We start from the raw sequence: 20,024 nt of genomic DNA, 5'->3' as shown, positions 1-20,024 counted from the left end.
CCTGGCCACATCAGTATCAGCAACTCATCTGTTCATATTTATATGTACAGATGCACCATCTGCGCTGAACAATGTTGACAAACAAACTCTGGTAATGCACATTTCTTTCCTGCTTCAGCTGACTTATGAACTTGAGGAGGGACTCACAGTGCAATTTGTATACTTCACAAGAGAAGTTCCTGGGATTGTGCACACTTGTCATGCACTTGTCTAAAGTGCATAGAGCTATTCAGCTCGCAATTGCAACAATATTATCAGGGACACCATTGGTGAAGAGATGTGGCTGTCTACCAAGCCCATCAGGGCATTGGAATAGAACAGTGTCAAGGATTAAGACAATGAGGCCTCAACTCTTGAAGGTGCCTGTGACATTATCTAGTTAGTATTGATGCAGAGACATGGTTTTCCAGCATACCTGTGCATCAAGAGTGTGAATCAGTTGGCTCTGCTCTACATCCTGCTTCAGCTTCTGTTTGACCCACAAACACCTGAGGTCACAGATTATGTGTATTGTGGCATATCTCAATGGGAGATCCTCTGTGATTGAGTGGAGGCCAGGGGAAGCTCACTGAATGTCACAGGCAGGGCAGTGGCAGTGATCTTGAATTGGCTGCAGAATGTTGAGACAATATTCTGGCTCTGTGGGATGATAATGTCAGTTCACCACAGAGTGCTGTCTAGCAGTACTGGATATGATATCTTGGTTAGCAGTGTCTTATCAGTGAGGAGCATGAATTTGAGCTTCCCGGCATGTGCAAGTGTTATGACAACATCTGTTTTCCTTTCATTTCATTTGCTTGACTCGTACTATACTGACGTGAGTGCAACCTCACACAAGCACGCACTGTCAATAGGAAAGTTGTTTCCTCTGTGTTCACTGGGTGTTTAGGTGAACACCAAGCTTATACAGTTGTTCATGGGAAAACCAAAGGTTCACTATAGGTGTTTTAGGAGTGTGTATGGGAGTTGGTAATATTTGTATATGTTTTACATATTTTCTGGAATGGTTCAAGATGTACTGAGACAATACTTCCAAATGAAGACTTGCTCAGTGAGAGTGATAGCATTAGTAAGGTGCTATTGGACAAACTACTGATTGTTAGACCAGAAGATACTATCAGAGGTCTCACACTGTGTGAGATACTGCCTCAAATAGTAACTGATTGACTTAAATGGGAACTGCAGATCTCTCACACCAGATGTCTGAGAGGGGACTACTGGGATTGCATGTCTTTGCCTGCAAAACACAGAGCTTTATATACACTTTGTGAACTGCTTAATAAGCAGCTAAGTAAGATAATGAGTAAGCAAGCACTCAGATTAACCAATCAAATCCTATCATGTGATCAATATCATCCAACTTGCCAGCCAATCCCATAATTTTTTCCATTGTGGCCTGATCTCCAGTAATTACTCATGCTCTTGGCATTGCTGACTGAGCACCTCTATTGTGCTGACAAAGCACAATAAAATGAGTAGGCACTGCTGAATATCATGGACTGGATCTAGGCACTCAGCTGACTTTGATCTGACTTTAGATCTTCAGCCACTGGTCTCCCTAATGTGTGCACGCACTGCCATGTCACTGCAAACCACACTCTATCCACCCTCAACCACAGTCATGCCACTCTCCCACAACATACTGTTTGACAAGTCTTCTGGCTGGGACATGTGGAGTGAGGTCACTGATGGGGAGGGCACCTTAGTGTGTTATTACTAAACTCTCTCCCTTCCTTCTCTAACTCTTTCTTCTCTCAGTGGCAGGCTCAACAACAATGGCCCCGCCTCATTGGTTCTCTGCCTGTCTTTGCTGCTGCAATGAGGTATGTTATATCTTTTTAAATGTGTTGAAGAGTGGCCTGAATGGCCCAGCTGCTACAAAGTGGTCCATACATACTATGTGGATACAATTTTCATCTTGCATACCACTTTTGTTTCTTTTGAGTTCATTCTCCCTGATCTGGCTCTTGACCATCTCCTGGCCTACTTGACATGGTAGAGCAGCACAACCACCTTGTTTGATTTCATTGTTGTTTGTCTTGTTCATTATTGTGCTATCATGACACTCTTGTGTTTTCAACTATCAATATGTCTTTCCATTGGCCATCAACACGTGACATCTACCCAACACAAAATATTGCAACTGTCCCCAGTTGTTCTCAATAACCCTTTCCTACACTGGCAATGTGTTTGCCTGGTTGGTGTCTATAGAGTGCTTTTGATCAAAAGAATAGATCAATATTGTAATTTGAAGTGTACTGGTCTGATTGTGTTCAACAAAATGCACATCATAACTGATGAAACTAGCCATGCTAGGGCAGCTTGGATGGACAATGGGATGAAGATGCACACCTTCCATCTAAGGAAGAGGGCCACAGCAGAAGAGGATGATGAGCATGATGATAATGATAGTGCCAACAATGATAGTGCTGATCATTTTGGTGGGGAAAAGAAGTTGCATGCAGTGAGTAATGGATTCTATTTGTGACGCTGATCTGTGTGGATCTGTTTGTGTCTGTGGGCATCCATATCCATGTTTAGGTTAATTGGCTGTTAAAGCAATGCCTTTTCCCACAACTGTCTGTGCATAGTGCTATGTCAATTCCTCAAACATCACTGTCATTTTTGCTGTCTGTGTCATTTTCATCAAGTGCAAGATCAGCTAAATGTGGATCATGATGGCTGATATAGGGCATAATGTGAAATGCTGCAACTTTCTGTTTCCAGCCAGCACCATCCAATTCTTTTGGCCCTAAATATTAGGGGCAGTCAGAGTAGTGATCTTGACGGGGATTCACACGGTGATGTAAGGGCGATGTCAAGGTGTTTCATGGCTGCAAGATTGCTGAAGGATCGCTTGAAAATCACCGGCTACTCTGAACTCCCCATTTTTCCACTCTGGAGTTATGTTGATTCTCCGTTGATGTAGTGTAGACAAAGCAAGTAGATGCAATATGATCAAATTTGACCTCGCAGGGTCCACTACGTCTACAGTCCACTCTATCCGAGTCTTGTCACAGTATGGCGCGTCGCACTGCCCGCCGTCGGCGAGCAGAGAACCTCCTCAAGGCATACAAGAAGTGCTACACCCGGCGAGGCGCACGACTCGTACGTGCACAGGCCCAGTTCCGCAAAGTCTGGCGACAGCCTCGTCAGCAGCATTCTCCTTTGCTCTCTTCTCTCAGCTCTCTTTCCACCGACTCTTCTCTCACTAGCAGTGGAAGCTCCTCATCTACTACCCCTTCCGAGTCAACAAACTCTTCAAGCTCTGATGAAGTCGAGGACTCACCTGATGACATTGCTGACCTCAGTGAAATTGAGGCCATATACTTCGCCAGCTCGGATGACTCAGACAAAGATGGTGCTATCATGATGCCACCCATTGTGCCATACGAGTTCGACCCGGAGGGTGATGAGCTTCCCCTTGGTGATGGATGGGATGGTTGGGGGACAGATGGCTCTACATCAATGAGCTCGGGGGATGAGGCAGATGATGAGGGTGCAGGTGATGAAGAATTCGAGTCGGATGAAGACGACAACTTTGATGAGCCACTGGGGGCGAGTCGCATAGGCCACCACGTTCGCAAAGCAATCAAGAGGATGTACAGCAAGTGTTATGAGAAGAGTCGCACTCAGTATCCTTGTGGGCCCCCATATATGCCTCATGTACTCACTGTTCTCAAGGAGACTTGTCTGGACCTCTTTCGCAAGGAGCTCTGCATCACACCCTTCACCTTTGACCGTGTCCTTGCCCGCATCTGCAATGATCCCGTCTTCGCCAATGAATCCAACAACAAGCAGATGCCCATTGCTGATCAACTGGCTATTGCACTCTTCCGGTTTGGCCATTCAGGCAATGGTGTCCGCTTGACAAGGGTTGCCGCATGGTCTGGATATGCCAAGGGCACCATCCTCCTGGCGACCCGCCGAGTCTTGACAGCCATCCTGCGAAAGGAGTTTATGGAGGCCGCAGTTCCACCAGTGATGGAGCATGAGAAGGAGAGGGCTAAGCGTTGGGTGGAAGCACGCTCGTGTCGGGTGTGGCACAACGGCTGGCTGATGGTCGATGGCACGCTGATCCCGTTGTACACACGCCCATTCTGGTATGGCGAGAGCTATTTTGATCGCAAGTGCAACTATTCGATGAACATCCAGGTATGTCTAATTAATAATGTTTGTCTTGTGTCGTCGGTATCTCACAACAAACACCAGATCATCTCCCTACCGAACCTGCGCATTGTTGACTTCAGCTACGGTCACACCGGAAGTACGCACGATGCATCGGCATGGGAGGAAACTGACCTCTGGATCAACCATGCTGATATCCTAGACCTAGATGAGGGTGAATTTGTGTGGGCGGATTCTGCATATCCGGTACATCGTAGACTTCAAAATTGCTCTGCCAAAGGCTTACAATCATATACATGACTTGAAGATTGATGTATGGGTGGTCGCACCATACAAGTGGCCTGACCGTGACCTCCCAGACAATGAGAAGTTCAACAACCATGTATCCATCATCCGAGTTCGCTCCGAGCATGCAATTGGCTTCCTCAAGGGCCACTTTCAGTCTCTCAAGCACCTTTGCATCAACATCCAGGACGAGAAGTCCCACAAACTCGCTACCTACTGGATCAAAGCTTGCATCGGCCTCCATGCTTTTGCCATGCAGTGCGAGGCGGAGGAGCGAGGAGCTGATGGATCAGACAACAGTGACCTTGATCCCTTTGTACGAGAAGGCCTGTCAGATACGACCTCAGATTCAGAACACAATGCACACTTGCAACCACGACATCACTACCCGGCTGGTCGACGACTGCAAGCTGCGAGGCAGTGGCATGAGGATCTGAAAGCGGTGTTGTTTAGAGCTCAAGAGAGGCATCGTCGTAATAACCGAGATCACGAGTCGTCTGCGTCTGACTCGGAGTAGGAGTAGTGTACCACATATCTGTATAGCTTTGTATGATGAAGATAAATTTTCGAACAAGACAGCCTCAATACTATGCATTGGTGCCATCACGATCATCCATAAGAGGCCAGTTATCTGCACCACCAAAGTCTGCGGGCGGGAAATTGAAGTCGTGGTGCTGCATGGGATCAGACATCACAGGTGTCACACTCCTGGCTCGCTCCGGAGCTGGTACACCATGGTGAATTGATATGGATGGAGCCGTTTTAGAGTTGGTACCTACTGAACTGCCATGGAAGTTGCTCGTCAAGCGACGCTGGGGCGCCACGGCCATGCTGACCTCGCCCGTCCGTGAATGCTGACGGACCAGCCTGGGCTTGTTCGCTGAAGCCTGTGAAAGGGCCTTGAGCAGGAGCCGTGCTGCCCCTACCGTACTTGAGCTTCGCCAGCCGGTACTCCATGGCAGCCTGTAGCTTGACCTTCTCGAGCTCAGCCTTTGCTCGGATTGTCTCCTTCTTCATGTCGGCCTTCATCCTCAGCTTCTCCAACTTGTACTGCTTGTCCATGCGCTTCAGGTCGAGCTGCTTCTGTTTTGTATGCTCTTCAGTGATTGCGATCTTGGTAAAGTCCTCCGAATACTTTAGCTTTTTGGTGCCCTTCACATCAGTCGCTTTTGACTTCTTGCTGCTCGTGCCTTTGCTGCTCGTCGACGTGGGGTGAGTCTTGCTCGGCGTGGGGTGAGTCTTGCTCGGCGTGGGGTGAGTCTTGCTCGGCATGGTGGCTGGGTTGGCTGTTGCCTTCTTGCTTGTCTTGGCCAGCTTGGGGCGATCCTTCTCAGTCGAAGCTACCTTAGTCGTGGCTTTGCCCTCGCCCACATCCGCATCATCCTCCTCTCCATCACTTAACTCCGTGGACGGCATCTTCCGTTTGTGCTTTGCGGGCTCAGGGGCTGCTGCACCCTCTTCAGCAGACTCGGTGCCTTCGTCTCGAAGCATTGGCGGTGTGGACGAGGTGGCATAGAGCTCGTCATTGTCATGGAAAGGTGAATAGTGTACGTCCGCGGTGTGTTGTGCAGTGTTTGGCTCATCAGTCGTAGCGGCCACATCCACCGTGAGATCGACGACATCCGCATCCTCAGACTCTGTGTCAGAGGTTGCCTGGGGACCATTTGAGAGCACAGAGACGTCCACATCACTCCTGCTATTCCCTAGGCCCACTGGATTACTGTTCAGACGGTTGCCAATGAGGTCTCGCAGCTCCCTATACCATGGGAACTCGGCCTTGATGACCTCTGATTGAACCCGAGGTGAGTACACTTACTATCCACAGAACACGAGGATAGCAGACACTTACACCACTTATTGTACAGGTCAGGATCTGTAACCTGGAGCTCCTCAAGCTCTTGGGATGTGAGACCCTCGCCGGTGTCACACATCATGGCCATGTGCTTGCGTGTCTCCCTGATCAGCCTAACACCCAGCCACAGCAGCACTGATCAGTGCTGTTTCACGGTACGTAGTTGATTGACACTCACACACTGATCTTATTCTTTATCTTACCAGTCCATGTCCTCCGCAGTGCTGTCTTCACCTTGCCCTTCTCTGCCTCAATGCGCGCAAAGTCGTCTCCATACTCTTCGTGGTTCTCGAACAGGATCACAGTGAGCGCGAAGTGGAACTCCGTCTTCTTCTTCCCACCCCCATTTGTTGTCGACGTGTTGGCTCCGGGGCCCGGGAACAGGCTGCAACTGATATCACCATCCTCGCCAATGGCAGTGATCAGAGCCCAGGTGAGTGTTTGGTCCCATCTTGCCGCGAATGGCTTAGTGTACTGATAGTTCTGGCAGTGTGAAATCTACGCACTTGACTTCAATTGTCTCTGCGTCCGAGCCACCCTTCCTTCGCCTTGTTCGCCTCTGCGGGCGGCACCGGATTCGCAGGTGCTTCCTTGCGGCCCCTTGCTGTATGGGCAACAGGTGCCGCTCCTGTTGACACGACTGAAAAGAACACAAAAGCCACACAAAAACCCAACCGTGAGGTCGAGCAGTGGTATGTGAGGCCTCTGTGTCTATGAGATGTACAGGGGACTGTACAGTGGTCTAGGTAAGAAGGAGGAGGACGGACGAGACTCCGAACGACGTGGGAGAGCTTCGAAGATGTCGAAGACTGTTCGAAGACGAGGGCTAAGCCTCGAAGGTAGGAGGGAGGGTTTCGACAGACGGGTCGAACGAACGGTGACAAGAAAGGCGAGCGACGGCAGGAGGAGAAGTGTAGAGCCTCTCGGGGCAACTACGAGCTAGCGAACGTACTGGCGAACTGACTGACTGGCTTCGAACGTACTGACTGACTGGCGAACTTTGCTGACTTTGAACGTACTGGCTGACTGACGAACCTCGCCGGTGCGAGGTGAGATTGAGAGGGTAAGGGGGTCTCTGAGATTCGAAGGGAACCAGTCCCAGAGTATATACAGGGAAACACGGCTATTACCACTACGGAGCTCCGACGGCCCCAAACATCCGGCTATGGCTTCTAACACGTGACAACTGCTCTCGGGCTCGCTAACCAGTGGTCCGAAGGCCGACCGGCTATCACATGACGCCGGAAACCGAGACCACTCGTCAAGGATGTGAGACGACCTGCAAGGACTCACTGGACATCCTGTAGCATCCTATGGTCTCGCAGGAGATCTTCTAACACCGTAGCACGTCTTCTAACATGTTCGAGTGTCTTCTAACACATAGTGTATCTTCGAGTGACCTGCGTGCTCTGGGGTCATCTAGATAGGTGGGTAGGTGCTCCTATAGCGTCACTGAGGTGCCGGAAGGTCGCGGATAGTCTTCTAAGGTGAGCCAGGGTTGGCTACGAACTTCGAAATCTTCGAACAGTTGTAGTGGATCTTCTAAGAGCTTCGGAGCATCGTAGAGGCCTAGATTGCGTTTTCGGGGCTTAGATAGCCTAGAGGCGTATCACCGTACAATCTCCCGGTGCCGTGGTCTGCTTTTGGGCCATTTATTGGCAAGGGCAGGCTGGTGGCGAGGCACTAGTTGGCAGTGACGAGACTGAAGAGGGCGAGCATGGTGCACGCACACAGTAAAAGGCATAGAATGTATTATATATATATATATATGGATATTTTGTCACTAAGGTGCTGTATACCAAGGCGGTAGCGAAGCACAGACCAGGATCGTCAAGCGATGCTCAGTGATTTCGGATGTTGAAGCACCTCCGGAGGCGCTTCGAAAGTTTGGGCACGATGCACAATTTTGGCCGGTTTCACTCTGCTCAAATCGTGTCCAACATCGCACCTCGGATAAACCCTGAATCGCGCCAAAATCCCGTACTCTGACCCCCCTATTGAGGCAGATGCTTGTGGCTATGATGCTTTTCTATCTTTGAGTTCCTTATCAATACCAACTCTCCTGGTTTATATGACACTCTTCTCAATCTCCTACTATACCACTGTTCAAAATCAGCTTTTGATTGCAATCTAGTTTTCTTTAGGACTGATGCAGCATGAGCTACATCTTCAGGCTTCTTTTGTAACTGCCTGGTACATAATGCCAATAATTCTGTAGTGGATAGTCCTCTCCTGTAATTTTCAAGCATGAATGTGGCTTCCAACAGGTCAAATGGCAGTATGGGATGTACACCATACAACAGGTAATATGGAAAATACCTATAGATGGGGTGATTGTACAGTCATCGACGGCTCCTTGAGACACCCCCAGTCCTTGAGACAGCGGGCTTCAGCGTGTGCTCAGTGAAGCCTGCTAGCCTAGAAAAATGACAACAATTTGTTTACAGTTGTCATGTACCTACTGAGACCGTGTTTGCGATGGTGCGAGCGCTGGTCGCTGCACGGTATGTCGAAGAACATGGAAAACCACATTTCATGAATTTCATTACCCAATTTAGCAAATACCATTACATAATCATACCAGCCCATAATCCCTACTATGCGGAACAGCGCGAAAGTGGGGGTTAAACACAAAGGAAGTTTCCTTTGTACTGTCAGTGATCATTCCAATGGTTTGTAAGGGTATTTCACTTGAGGAAAGAGTCTGGAAGAGCCATCTGCACTGATGAGCACTTGGAATAGTTACCATTTTAGGCAGGTGTCTCAAGGACCGGGAAAGGTCTTGATAAGAAAAATCGCGACTGATCTCCTTAGTGTGCAACGCTCACTCTATGGATAAGGATACAATTTTTTTGTAGGATGCCTTGGACATGCCTGATTGTGCATACACCGTCCGATCTCGAAGAGTACGCGGTGTTTCGATGCAAGACGCCAAACACGATTTGGGCGTCTCAAGGAGCCGTCGATGACTGTAATGCAATCTGCAAAGAAAACATGATGGACATAATCTGGCTACTTTGTCCAATCTCCTTCACAGGATTTGATCAATGCTTCTCTTATAATGAAGTGACTTCTCTCTACTACTCCATTAGCCTTTGAATTGTAACTGGATATGTTGATGTGAGGTAATCCATATTTGTCCATGAGTTCTTTGAAGGCTTCTTTGAACTCTCATCCATTGTCTGTTACTACTTCTCCTACAGCACCATATCTGCATAATATTTCTTTACGATCCCTGAGGTACGAAGGTATCGTTCTTATGATGGACCACCATGAAACGCCTTAGTGATTCCTCCAGAATGGCAGTTTGTTCCCACAGTGCACGTGACATGCAGCCACCCCAATAAGCAGAGATAAGTAACTGTTAGTATAGGTTGCTTATCTGAGTCTGAAATTTCAGACTCCCAGACGACGCAACTTGGACCAACAGATACAAACAAATGCAGTGGCTAAGCGCTCAGTTATGGATATGAGGCCCATGAAACGCCTTAGCAGTTCCCCCAATAAGGAAACTGGTGAACATATCATGTGACTGGCAGCTTGGTGGCTCAATGCTGCAAGCGCTCACACACTGTAGTGCCTATATAGTCTCAGCCAGTAACAAGGCATAGTATACATAGTATACTCATCTGATAGTCCTTCATGCAGAGAGTATACAGGGATTTTACTGAGGGCATACAGTGGCTGGCTAGGCCAGGAAATGCAAAATATAAAAATGCACATGTGCCTCTGCAGATTCAAAGTACTTGTTTATGGCTGAAATATGTTCTGTATGCACACTGTGATATATATGGGTGGTTTAGGCACTGTGTACTGCTCAGTGATTTCTATAACAGAGCTAACAAGGTCAACAATGGGTCATTTTACCATCCATTGCCATATTGTGGCCCATGGACACCATGTAATGACCGAAATTGGGACTAAAAGTAACCATGCACTTGTCTTTGATGTGTCTGTATATTTCATAGATTTTCTGGATTTTTCTGAGCCCCAGATTCACCAGTTTGTGTATGATTCCTCTTTGGGAAGGCAATATACTTCATATGGCAATTATGCAGCCACTGGCTTTGTCTTGCACACAGATGCAAACTCAGAATACATATATGGATCTGTACTTACACTACCATCCTATGGGGTGTCCTCAACTACATGAGTAGTTCCTACAGTCAAGTAGCAGGCTTGTATGAATAAGCTCACTGAGGTAACATCAGCGATGTTACACAGTTATTGAAAATGCTGCCTTTATTGATGTCAAGCATATCTCATAGACAGATTAAATCACATTCCCTGGTCCATCTCCAATATTCTCTGATTTTTCCGCTTTTTCCTGGGTCTAAATAAGCCCATATAAGCACAGTAATAGTCCGCACTTACATCACTTACTAAGTCCTCCCTAAGCGCCCAGATGCCGTTTGGAGGTGCATCTGTGCGGAAATTTGGCACGGTTGCACCTCCGAACGGCATGAGAGAGATGCCGAGCTGCTCTGATTGGTGCAACAGCCCCTTTTCTGCCCTAATCAGGCAGGCTGCCGAGGTTTTGGGCTGAGTTTGAATCTCAGCCACAGGCTCCTTAGTGGCACTGTACCTGCTGTACTGTGGTCCCACTAAAATGCGGAAAATTCCCAAAATAATCTCTGTGATAGGTATGATGTCATTGAGTCTATAGCTGCTGTGACTTGCCCATTACCTTCAGTGGTTATGGCACAATTCACACAATAGAAAAACACACAAATGCCTCTGTGCACATGGGTGCATACATTTTCACCTCAAAAGTGACTCTTGTGAAGCCTATAGACTGCTCATAGATTTTTCATGACTCTATGACATCTGAGACCTGCCATATAGGGTATCTGACCTTCCCCAAATGGTAACTTTCATTCACCTATTGAATCTGGGCTCAGAAAATCCAGATAAAATCAGGGAATATTATTTGTGATTGGAATCATTTGTGATGTCTGCTGTATGTAAGAAAACAATCCTGTATGGAGGCCCACACAATATATGACTAGTATGACTTGCCCAGTTGTTTGAAATTCAGGAAACAGAGAAACACATGCATGATTGTGTGGCATTTGACTGGGATACACTGACTGAAATCCAATCAACTCTTATAGAGGTTATAGAGGTAATAAGCCCATTTGATAGCCCATCATTCAAAGGGTTTATCATACACTGGAGGAATGAATAACAAAGGACAACATTTAGAGAATCACAAGTGACTGTGCAGATATGACTGGCTTGTTGTCTCTGAAACACATTGCCTATGACCTGTATGGATATGTGCATAGTTTACAATGCATGGGTGTGTCTGGAAGCTGCACAGCACAGCTATTAATGGGAGAAGATGGTGACAACATGCATGTTTTGATGTCTCAGCACTGAATAACCATATATGGCAATATTCTCCACTTGTGTATATGCTCAGGGATGCTCCACATATCTCCTGGAATATCATCTGATTAATCTGCATTTTCTTGAGCCCAAACAAGTGAATTGTGCTGCAGTAACAGTGTGCACTTACATCGCTTACTAAGCGCTCAATTAAGCGCCCGTTGCCGAAGCGGAGTCGTCGACAGGCCGGAATTCCGGCCTGTCGACAACTCCGGTCACTGAAAAGGGATTTTGGAGCACTCCCATTGGCTGGAATGCTGACAAATGTTCCCTTTTAAAGTAATCTTTCAATCTCAGCTCTTCATGCCGAGTTTTTTGATGGCTTCAAGCCACACTACTGAGCTCTTACTAGAGCCCATAAATGCGGAAAAATCCCAAAATATTGCTTCTCCATGCAATGCCCTTGGGTACTGGTAGCAGTGTCCAGATTAGGTATTTTGAGAGTACTGACCATCATAAGTGATGATACTGAGGCATATAAGCAGATCTTGGTGTGTGTATGATGCTTGTACTAGACAGTTCCACATGTATGAGAGGCTCTGTGAAGTGGGGGATATCAAACATACAAAACGGCCATATATGGTCAGTCCCCTGCCCATTTGGGAAGTTGGCTGTGCATGGCCTCTGCAGGACTGGATAAATAGCAGGAAAATCAGAGAAACATCAGATAGTACTATGAATTCATATTGAGTTGACTGTTGAGGCTCCAATATGGCAGAAAACATATAATAATGCAGAATGACCCCTGCGTAGCCTGATGTAAGCCACTCTGTCAGTGAGTCTTGGTCCATCTTGTAAGCACCATTATCACCTGGAATTCCCGGGGACTGGCAGCTCCAGACAGGATCCTAGGCTATTCTGTTCAGTTCAACTCTTCAATAGGCCCTGCAAAGGCAGGCTATTGGGCTGAGTTTGAATGCAAGCCACAAGCTCATTAGTGACAATGTATTTGCTGTGCTATGGTCTCCCAAAAAATCAAAAACAATTGGGAAAATTCCTAGTCATGTATATGATGCCAGAGAGGCTTTACATAGTATGCTTTCCCATAGATTCATACAAATATAGCACCAGCATATGGCTCTGTGAACACTGGTTCTTTCACATTGTTTGTTTTCCTGTGATGCTTACCAACTGCCTATGAATTGTGTGACCAAACCTGCTATATGTGATAGCTTACATTCCCAAAATGGAAAGTCTGAGTTACCTGCTGTGTCTGGGCTCAGAAAATGCGGATAAAACAAGACAATACTTCGAATGATTCCACTCAGGCTCACCTTGTACTGTTGCTGTAAGTAGTGATTGGCTATAGCATATTCAGAAAATGGTGGACACCTGTGGCACAAAGGCTGTGGCACAGTTCATGCTGAGCATGTTCATGATACTCACTCTGTGTCACATGTCAATAGCATAGCCATCAGAATTGTGGGTCCACAGATCTTTTTCACACTGTACTGATCCTAAAAAGTGATACAAAGACATTGTACAAGTTGTGTTATGCAGTTACTACTGTTGTGAGAAACTTCATAAACTAGCAATGTCATAAAGTGGGGCCACACATTACCACACATAGTGTATCAAAGTCTTTGATGGTCTCTGCAATGCTAGATAAATAGTAGGAAATAAGATAAAATCAGACATCCCATGACTTCACATTGTGCTGACTGTTGTAGGCCAATGCAACAGTACATCCCACATGTGCTAATGCAGATGCACATAGCCTGATGTCAGCAGCTCTATTGTAGCAGTCCAGTATAAGCATGTCTTTGACTAATCTTGTCAATATGAAGCAGTGCCATTTATATAGTATGATGGTGCTATGCTTGGTTGTAAGTCCTCAGATAATTTTTGCCTGGAAGATATCTAACCTCTGTATGCACTACCATCATCCTATTCTCATGCAATGGCCCTTGGTATGTGGAGATAGAAAAGGCAGCTTTCTTTCTGATTGGGCTCAGAAGAAGCCATGGTTGCTCTGGAATAATGCAGACTTGCATTGCTTACTAAGCAACAGTGAAGAGGCCATACTACCATGGACTTCTGAGCCAATATAAGGCTGTCCTTTTATAGATCTCTACTCAATAATATGATTTTGGGAGTACTCTCATTTTCTGCAATTATTTCCTTTTACATGTGATTATAAAATGTCAGCTACTCATGCTGGGTCCTTTCATGTTATATGGAAAGTGGAAAAATAACACTTTATACCCAGGTGTGAACATGTGTGATGTTTGAACAGCATTGGGAAGCATGAATATGTGGCAGTGTGCCTACTAGCACCAATTTGGCAGTTGATCCTGGATGGTATCTGCCATGCCAGAGGAATGTCAATATCAACATATGGTGTCTAATCCAAATATAGTACCATTGTATGTGCACACACAGTCAGCCAGAAAATGACACTGGTAATTAATTACCTTGGGAGTGTCTGGAGATATAGAAATCCCTTGACTTATGACAGAGTGCATGACCATTGATAACAGGCATTACTAGAATACCCAGGAGAGGCTACAATGACCCATGTGCAAGTCTTAGTATGCAGGCTGTTGTTAGGGACAAGGCATTTTCACAAGGAATTCCACACATGTGATCTTTGAATAGGATAAGCAGCAGTTGTTATCATTCCCACACTTTGTTATGTTTATTTGATTTCCTTTTCATGGACTTCACTGTAGTATTCACAATGCTTCTCACCACATTCAGGTGATCTTTTGTTCCTCACATTGTCATGCTGTGTAGCACTTCATTGTGTATGTACTGACTGGACTATTACCAGGCTCCTAGTACTTTCCTTAGACCCCTTGTGACAGATGATCTGAAAGCTGTTACTGGGTGACTATTAGCTCAGAATATTGATGATAATATTCCAGCTGGTAGGCAATCTATGAGTGGCTCATCAAGCTGTACACTATTTCTGAGTTTTCATAGGGCTACACTAGTGTTTCAGGTTGACATCCATGTGGTCCCTCATGTTTCACAGAGCACATGCTTGATGATCAGTGGCAATCATTAACACACATACCCTTGCCTTGCTTTTTCGCTACTTTTTGAGCCTTATTGTGCATCTTGAATGGCCTGGGAAAGTGGTGGACTGAGTCTTCTACTATTTCGATTCTATGAAGTATTTATGTAGCTAAGGGGGAGTGCACTTGGGAAATGCTCAAAAGGAGCATCCCTGAGAGAAGTCCAAACATTCATCTCATCTACCACTTGCTTCTGTACTCCTCTGTACCTTCAATAGTCCCAGACCTCAGTGATCAATCCTGCCCATGACTCTATCAGTCTTGATATCATACATTGGCCCATTACTGTTGGCTGAGCTCCACTCTAGTAACATACCTTAGTATGGCTTTGTACTACTGGTCAGTGCCTGGTAACTGTTCACTTCAGTGTACAAATGGTGAGAGCAAACTGGACAGTCTTTGGTTGTATTCCTTGTATAACATGACAATTCTGGAAGGGCCTTTTTTCAGAATCCCTTACTGGTATACTTATCTGTCTATTGTTGATTGGTTTGTACTTGGGGAAGTACTGTCAACAATCTATTGAAAGACATCTGCCTGTATCAGAAGTTCTTTCTGATCAAGGGCTAATACTTGCACAACAGCAAGTCCCAGCTGAGTAGTTGTTACTGTAGTCAACCTCCAGATTCCCTTCCTTGAGTTCTAGTTGATCTACAGGCATACTTCTTTGCAACATTTCCAAGCTATTTTCTCTTTGTTGATATCAACACAAGCCAGTGATACTGTTCATTAGTATTCTGATAATATTGGTTGAAACTTGGCTATTCACCAAGTAAGAAACAGATCCATAATGTCTGTATTCTCAATGGAGAGTCTCATATGGAAATGCAAATACTTATCAATTGGCATGTTGCTCATAATTGCAAACTATGATCCTCACATCAGAACAACATCATAAATTAGCAGGCTACTCTAAATGTTTATGCTATGAGATGGCAGCTGGATGGTGCAAAATGCGGAAGATATGTCAGTACTCTATGCAGGCAATATACTAGCAGTCTTGCTGAGCTTAACTTCTGATGTGGTGAAAATGATTTGTTCACAAACTGACATGTATCACAAAAGGGATCGTACTGCCAGCTATGGCCCTCTCCCCAGCAAGTCAAAGAAGAACTTTGCAACTGCTTTGGCTGTTTTATTTTGCAGTGCACGTCCTTCAGAAGCTCTGTTAAATCATCTTGAGCTGCAATCATATGGCTGAATCCCTGGCCAATGGCATTTCCATAATGTCCAAATATATCTTGTGAAAGATGGTGAGAGGTGCTGATATTCTTAAAGGGACCTCTACTTTGGTAGTGCTTCTTAATTGGCACTGATTGCATGATGCAACATGATGCCTAACATCTCTCCACATTCCTGGCCAATCAATCTTTCTTTTGACATCTTCAATACTGCATATTCTACTCTGTGTCCCAAACCTTCATGAGCATCCATAAGGATCTCTGCTCTAGCCTCTGATCCAAATATGACAACAGTAGGAACTTTATTCCCATTCCTCCTATATAGCTTTCCTCCTCTGAGTAGATACCTTGTCGCTTTTTAATAACTCTTTTATTTTACAATCCCTGAGGTACGAAGGTATCATTCTTATGATGGACCACCATGAAACACCTTAGTGATTCCTCTGGAATCACAGTTTGTTCCCACAGTGCACATGACTTGCAGCCACCCCAATAAGCAGAGATAAGTAACTGTTAGTATCTGAGTCTGAATAATCAGACTCCCAGGCAACACAACTTGGACCAACAGATACAAACAAATGCAGTGGCTAAGCACTCTGTTTTGGATATGAGGCCCATGAAATGCCTTAGCAGTTCCCCAATAAGGAAAGTGGTAAACATATCATGTGACTGCCAACTCATGTAGTGGACATCCCCATAAGATGATAGTGTAAGTACAGATGCATGTATGTATACCCTGTATGTGTCTATGTGCAAGAGAAAGCCAGTGGCTGCACAATTGCCATATGGAGTATGTGACCTTCCCAAAAGAAGAATCCAACACAAACTGGGTGGGCTGAGGAAAATACAGAAAATGTGTGAAATATATAGACACATCAAAGACAAGTGTATGACTGCTTTCAGCTGCAATGGTCACCATTACATTGTATACAAGGGCCATAACATGGCAAAAGATGCTCAGATTACCCATTATAATCCTTATTACCTGTATTATAGAAGCTACTGAGTAGTCCACAGTATCTAAACCACACACATACATTACAGTGTACACATCAACCATATTTGAGTCATAAACAAGCACTTTGAATCTGCAGAGGCACTTGTGCATTTTTTGTTTTGCATTTCCTGGGTTAGCCAGCCACTGTATGCACTCAATAGAATTTTTCTATACTCTTTGAATGAAGGGCTATCAGGTGAGCATACTATGTATACTATGATCTTTTACTAGCTGAGACTATATAGGCCCTACAGTGTGTGAGCGCTTGCAGCATTGAGCCACTGAGCTGGCAGTCACATGATATGTTTACCACTTTCCTTATTGGGGGAACTGCTAAGGCATTTCATGGGCCTCATATCCAAAACAGAGTGCTTAGCCACTGCATTTGTTTGTATCTGTTGGCCCAAGTTGTGTTGCCTGGGAGTCTGATTATTCAGACTCAGATACTAACAGTTACTTATCTCTGCTTATTGGGGTGGCTGCAAGTCATGTGCACTGTGGGAACAAACTGTGATTCCAGAGGAATCACTAAGGTGTTTCATGGTGGTCCATCATAAGAATGATACCTTCGTACCTCAGAGATCGTAAAGTCAAATGTTGAAAGGAGGATACAGATTCAAGATGTTGAAGTGTGTGCAAGAAAGACATGAATTGGGACTGAGTAGAGTTATTTGTAGACACAGTCTCAGCCATGACACCAAGTATGAGAACACTCTGTTGGGGGGTGTCAACTTTGTTGAGTCTTTGTTGAGGATTTCCTCGTCAACACAAGTCATTGGATTTCAATAGGGCGGCCAATGAAGACTGGACATGTGTTACATTCCCTCCAGTCATAAAGAATGATTCCTTTGTACCTCAGGGATCATATGAATACAACTTCTGGCAGTAGCCTAGCTCCCACACTTTCAGTGCAATAATCAGTCAGAGATGCAGGCCAATTGATGCCAGGTGCTGTGAAGCCATACTAGTGACAGAGTGCAATCAATATGATTGACCACAAATCCACTGATTGGCAGTCTTGTGTTTGACTGTGGCTTTGTATCACCCCATAGTGCTATTGCTGCTATTTCCTTGAACACCCAAGTTTGACTGCAACAATCTGTTGTCAGCTTGCTTACTTCTATCATGGTGTCAATCAACAACTCACACTGTCTTGATTGTCTTGTATGAATGGATGCACCAATCAAGATATTCAGTGTAACCAGTATGTGCGTGCAGTCCAAGGCCATCCACTGCCTCCACTCTAGCTCTGCCTTAGATGATTGTGGAAACATGTCCTGCAGCTCAGCAGGCAAATCAGCAACACACACGAAGCTGTGCAAAACCTGAAAAACAGTGAGCAATCATTTATTCTCAGTAGAAGTCTGTGTTAAACCTGCAATATATATAACCAAGTGTTGCTTGCGTATGACAAAGGACATGTTGAACCCAGCTTGTTGGGTGGCCTGATTAGTTCCATGGTTTATTGCTGCTGTCTACTTTGTATGACCAACCATTGAGTTGAAGATGGAAGATTCCTGTAGGTAGTTCTGGCTAAGATCATGGCCAGATGGTTTGAACTTGGCACCTGAATCAAGCAAGACTGCTCAGTGTCACATTCAGGTCAGGAGTGGTCCAAGATGTGTGTGCAAGGCCCTTGTTGGACAGTCAGTAAGTAATAAACATGTCTGAAGGACCTTGCAGGGAAAACCCCTGTGCTTTGGAAGTGTGGTAAGCATTGGCCAAACAATCCTGACGTACACAATGAGGACTTGGGAGGTTTGATGAGTGAGAGCCCACAAGGATGCCTGAGCTAGGACAGCAGAGGACAGCAGTTTACAACATCAGATACAAGTGTCACGAGGAACCCTGGCACCTCCAGTAGTGCACTTGCTGGGGAGTGGGCCATGTATGGCAGTATGATCCCAGTTGTGTCTTTGGTCTTCTAAGAAACTCATTAATCCACTCCTTGAACCTGGCTTAATTAAATATATTGACATATGCTCATCTGAGAAACTACCTGCCTTCCAAGATTTACCAGAACAAGCAATGATCAAACTCTGACAATAAAAATAATCTTGCACCAGCCAGATTGAATTTATAGGGAGTATCATGATTGTCATGGTGCTCAGCTCACCATCCCCATTGCAGTGACACAAGAAACAAGAGCATTGAATCCTGGATAATGAGTATCCTAGAGAATCCATAATGTGCATATTTCTTCATCAGAAAGTTTTACTGATCATAGATAGCTCTGACAATATTGCCACACAGCCCAATCATATGTGTAGTTGCAGACTTGTTCTTGCCCAACTGTAGTTGAGCTGCCCTGTTCCACCATGTTTGGGACATTATATACTGTCTCAAAACACTGAACAATAATACCCCTTTACTATTGGGAGACTTTTGGATCATGGAATTTGTATAGGGACTGTTTATTAAGTCAATAATGACAATGATCAGAATTGTTTGTATCATTTGAACTGAGTAGGTCATATACTTCCCTACAAATTTGATACTACATGGGCTTAGACCTCCCAATGTAAGAGTCAGTCTAGGCCAACTATGCTGAGTTTTTTACACTCATGATGCCTTTTCATAAACTGCAGCTCATGCTGTGGAAAAACAGTAAGTCACATGTGTCATGTGTAGCTGCAACCTTATAGATACAGTATATTGTGCTCATCTGCATTCCTCTCCTCATCTCATAACCTGACATCATTCCATAGCATGTTACTGTCAATACAGATACAGGTAACAACATTCCAGCTAAATGCATTAGGTGGGCACCTGATGTTGTTGCCTCGTAGTTCATACTGAGGAGTTCACATTGCTAACCAATGAGGGCATCCACAGATTATCAAAGCCATGTTACTGTCAAATCTTCATAATTCATGACCTGAGTGATATGTCACAGGGATTGTTATGGATATTCAATGGAGAGCAAGACCCTGTAAATAAGAATTTTATCATCAACTTTCTATTGCACAGCAGCAGGCAGTCTGCATAGGTTTTGCACCCATTCACATGAATGAACTGTGGTCCCATACAAGAGTATGGTACTTATGTTGCAAAGTGCCGCCAGAGGTTTGGGTGAGCACAATTACCACATATATAGTACTTCACTGATTTTCTGGGGTGTATGGGGCTTTTCTGAGCCTACACAAGGAGGTTATGTGGCCTCAGAATGA

At 45.2% G+C, this 20,024-nt stretch overlaps 2 protein-coding genes across 2 annotated transcripts; one reads left to right on the top strand and one right to left on the bottom strand.

Annotated features, from left to right (window-relative positions):
• Positions 1 to 3,648: 3,648 nt before the first annotated feature.
• B0H18DRAFT_842701 (uncharacterized protein) lies at positions 3,649 to 4,155 on the top strand (the record flags this gene model as incomplete). The annotated part of the gene is made up of 1 exon (XM_048039513.1): positions 3,649 to 4,155. A coding segment is annotated over one exon (507 nt), but the record flags the coding sequence as incomplete, so codon positions are not given.
• Positions 4,156 to 4,309: 154 nt separating this feature from the next.
• B0H18DRAFT_955038 (uncharacterized protein) lies at positions 4,310 to 7,984 on the bottom strand (the record flags this gene model as incomplete). The annotated part of the gene is made up of 6 exons (XM_048042319.1): positions 4,310 to 4,694; positions 5,002 to 5,137; positions 5,193 to 6,224; positions 6,263 to 6,378; positions 6,444 to 6,748; positions 7,964 to 7,984. 6 exons carry the CDS (start codon positions 7,982 to 7,984, stop codon positions 4,310 to 4,312), a joined length of 1,995 nt encoding a protein of 664 aa, XP_047893126.1.
• Positions 7,985 to 20,024: the final 12,040 nt, after the last annotated feature.

The sequence above is a fragment of the Fomitopsis serialis genome (assembly GCF_022376445.1).
Source record: "Fomitopsis serialis strain Sig1Antser10 chromosome Unknown B0H18scaffold_35, whole genome shotgun sequence".
Taxonomy (NCBI): Eukaryota; Fungi; Basidiomycota; class Agaricomycetes; order Polyporales; family Fomitopsidaceae; genus Fomitopsis; species Fomitopsis serialis.
The sequence above is the reverse complement of the archived record's forward strand: the minus strand, read 5'-3'. Positions and strand labels throughout refer to the sequence as shown.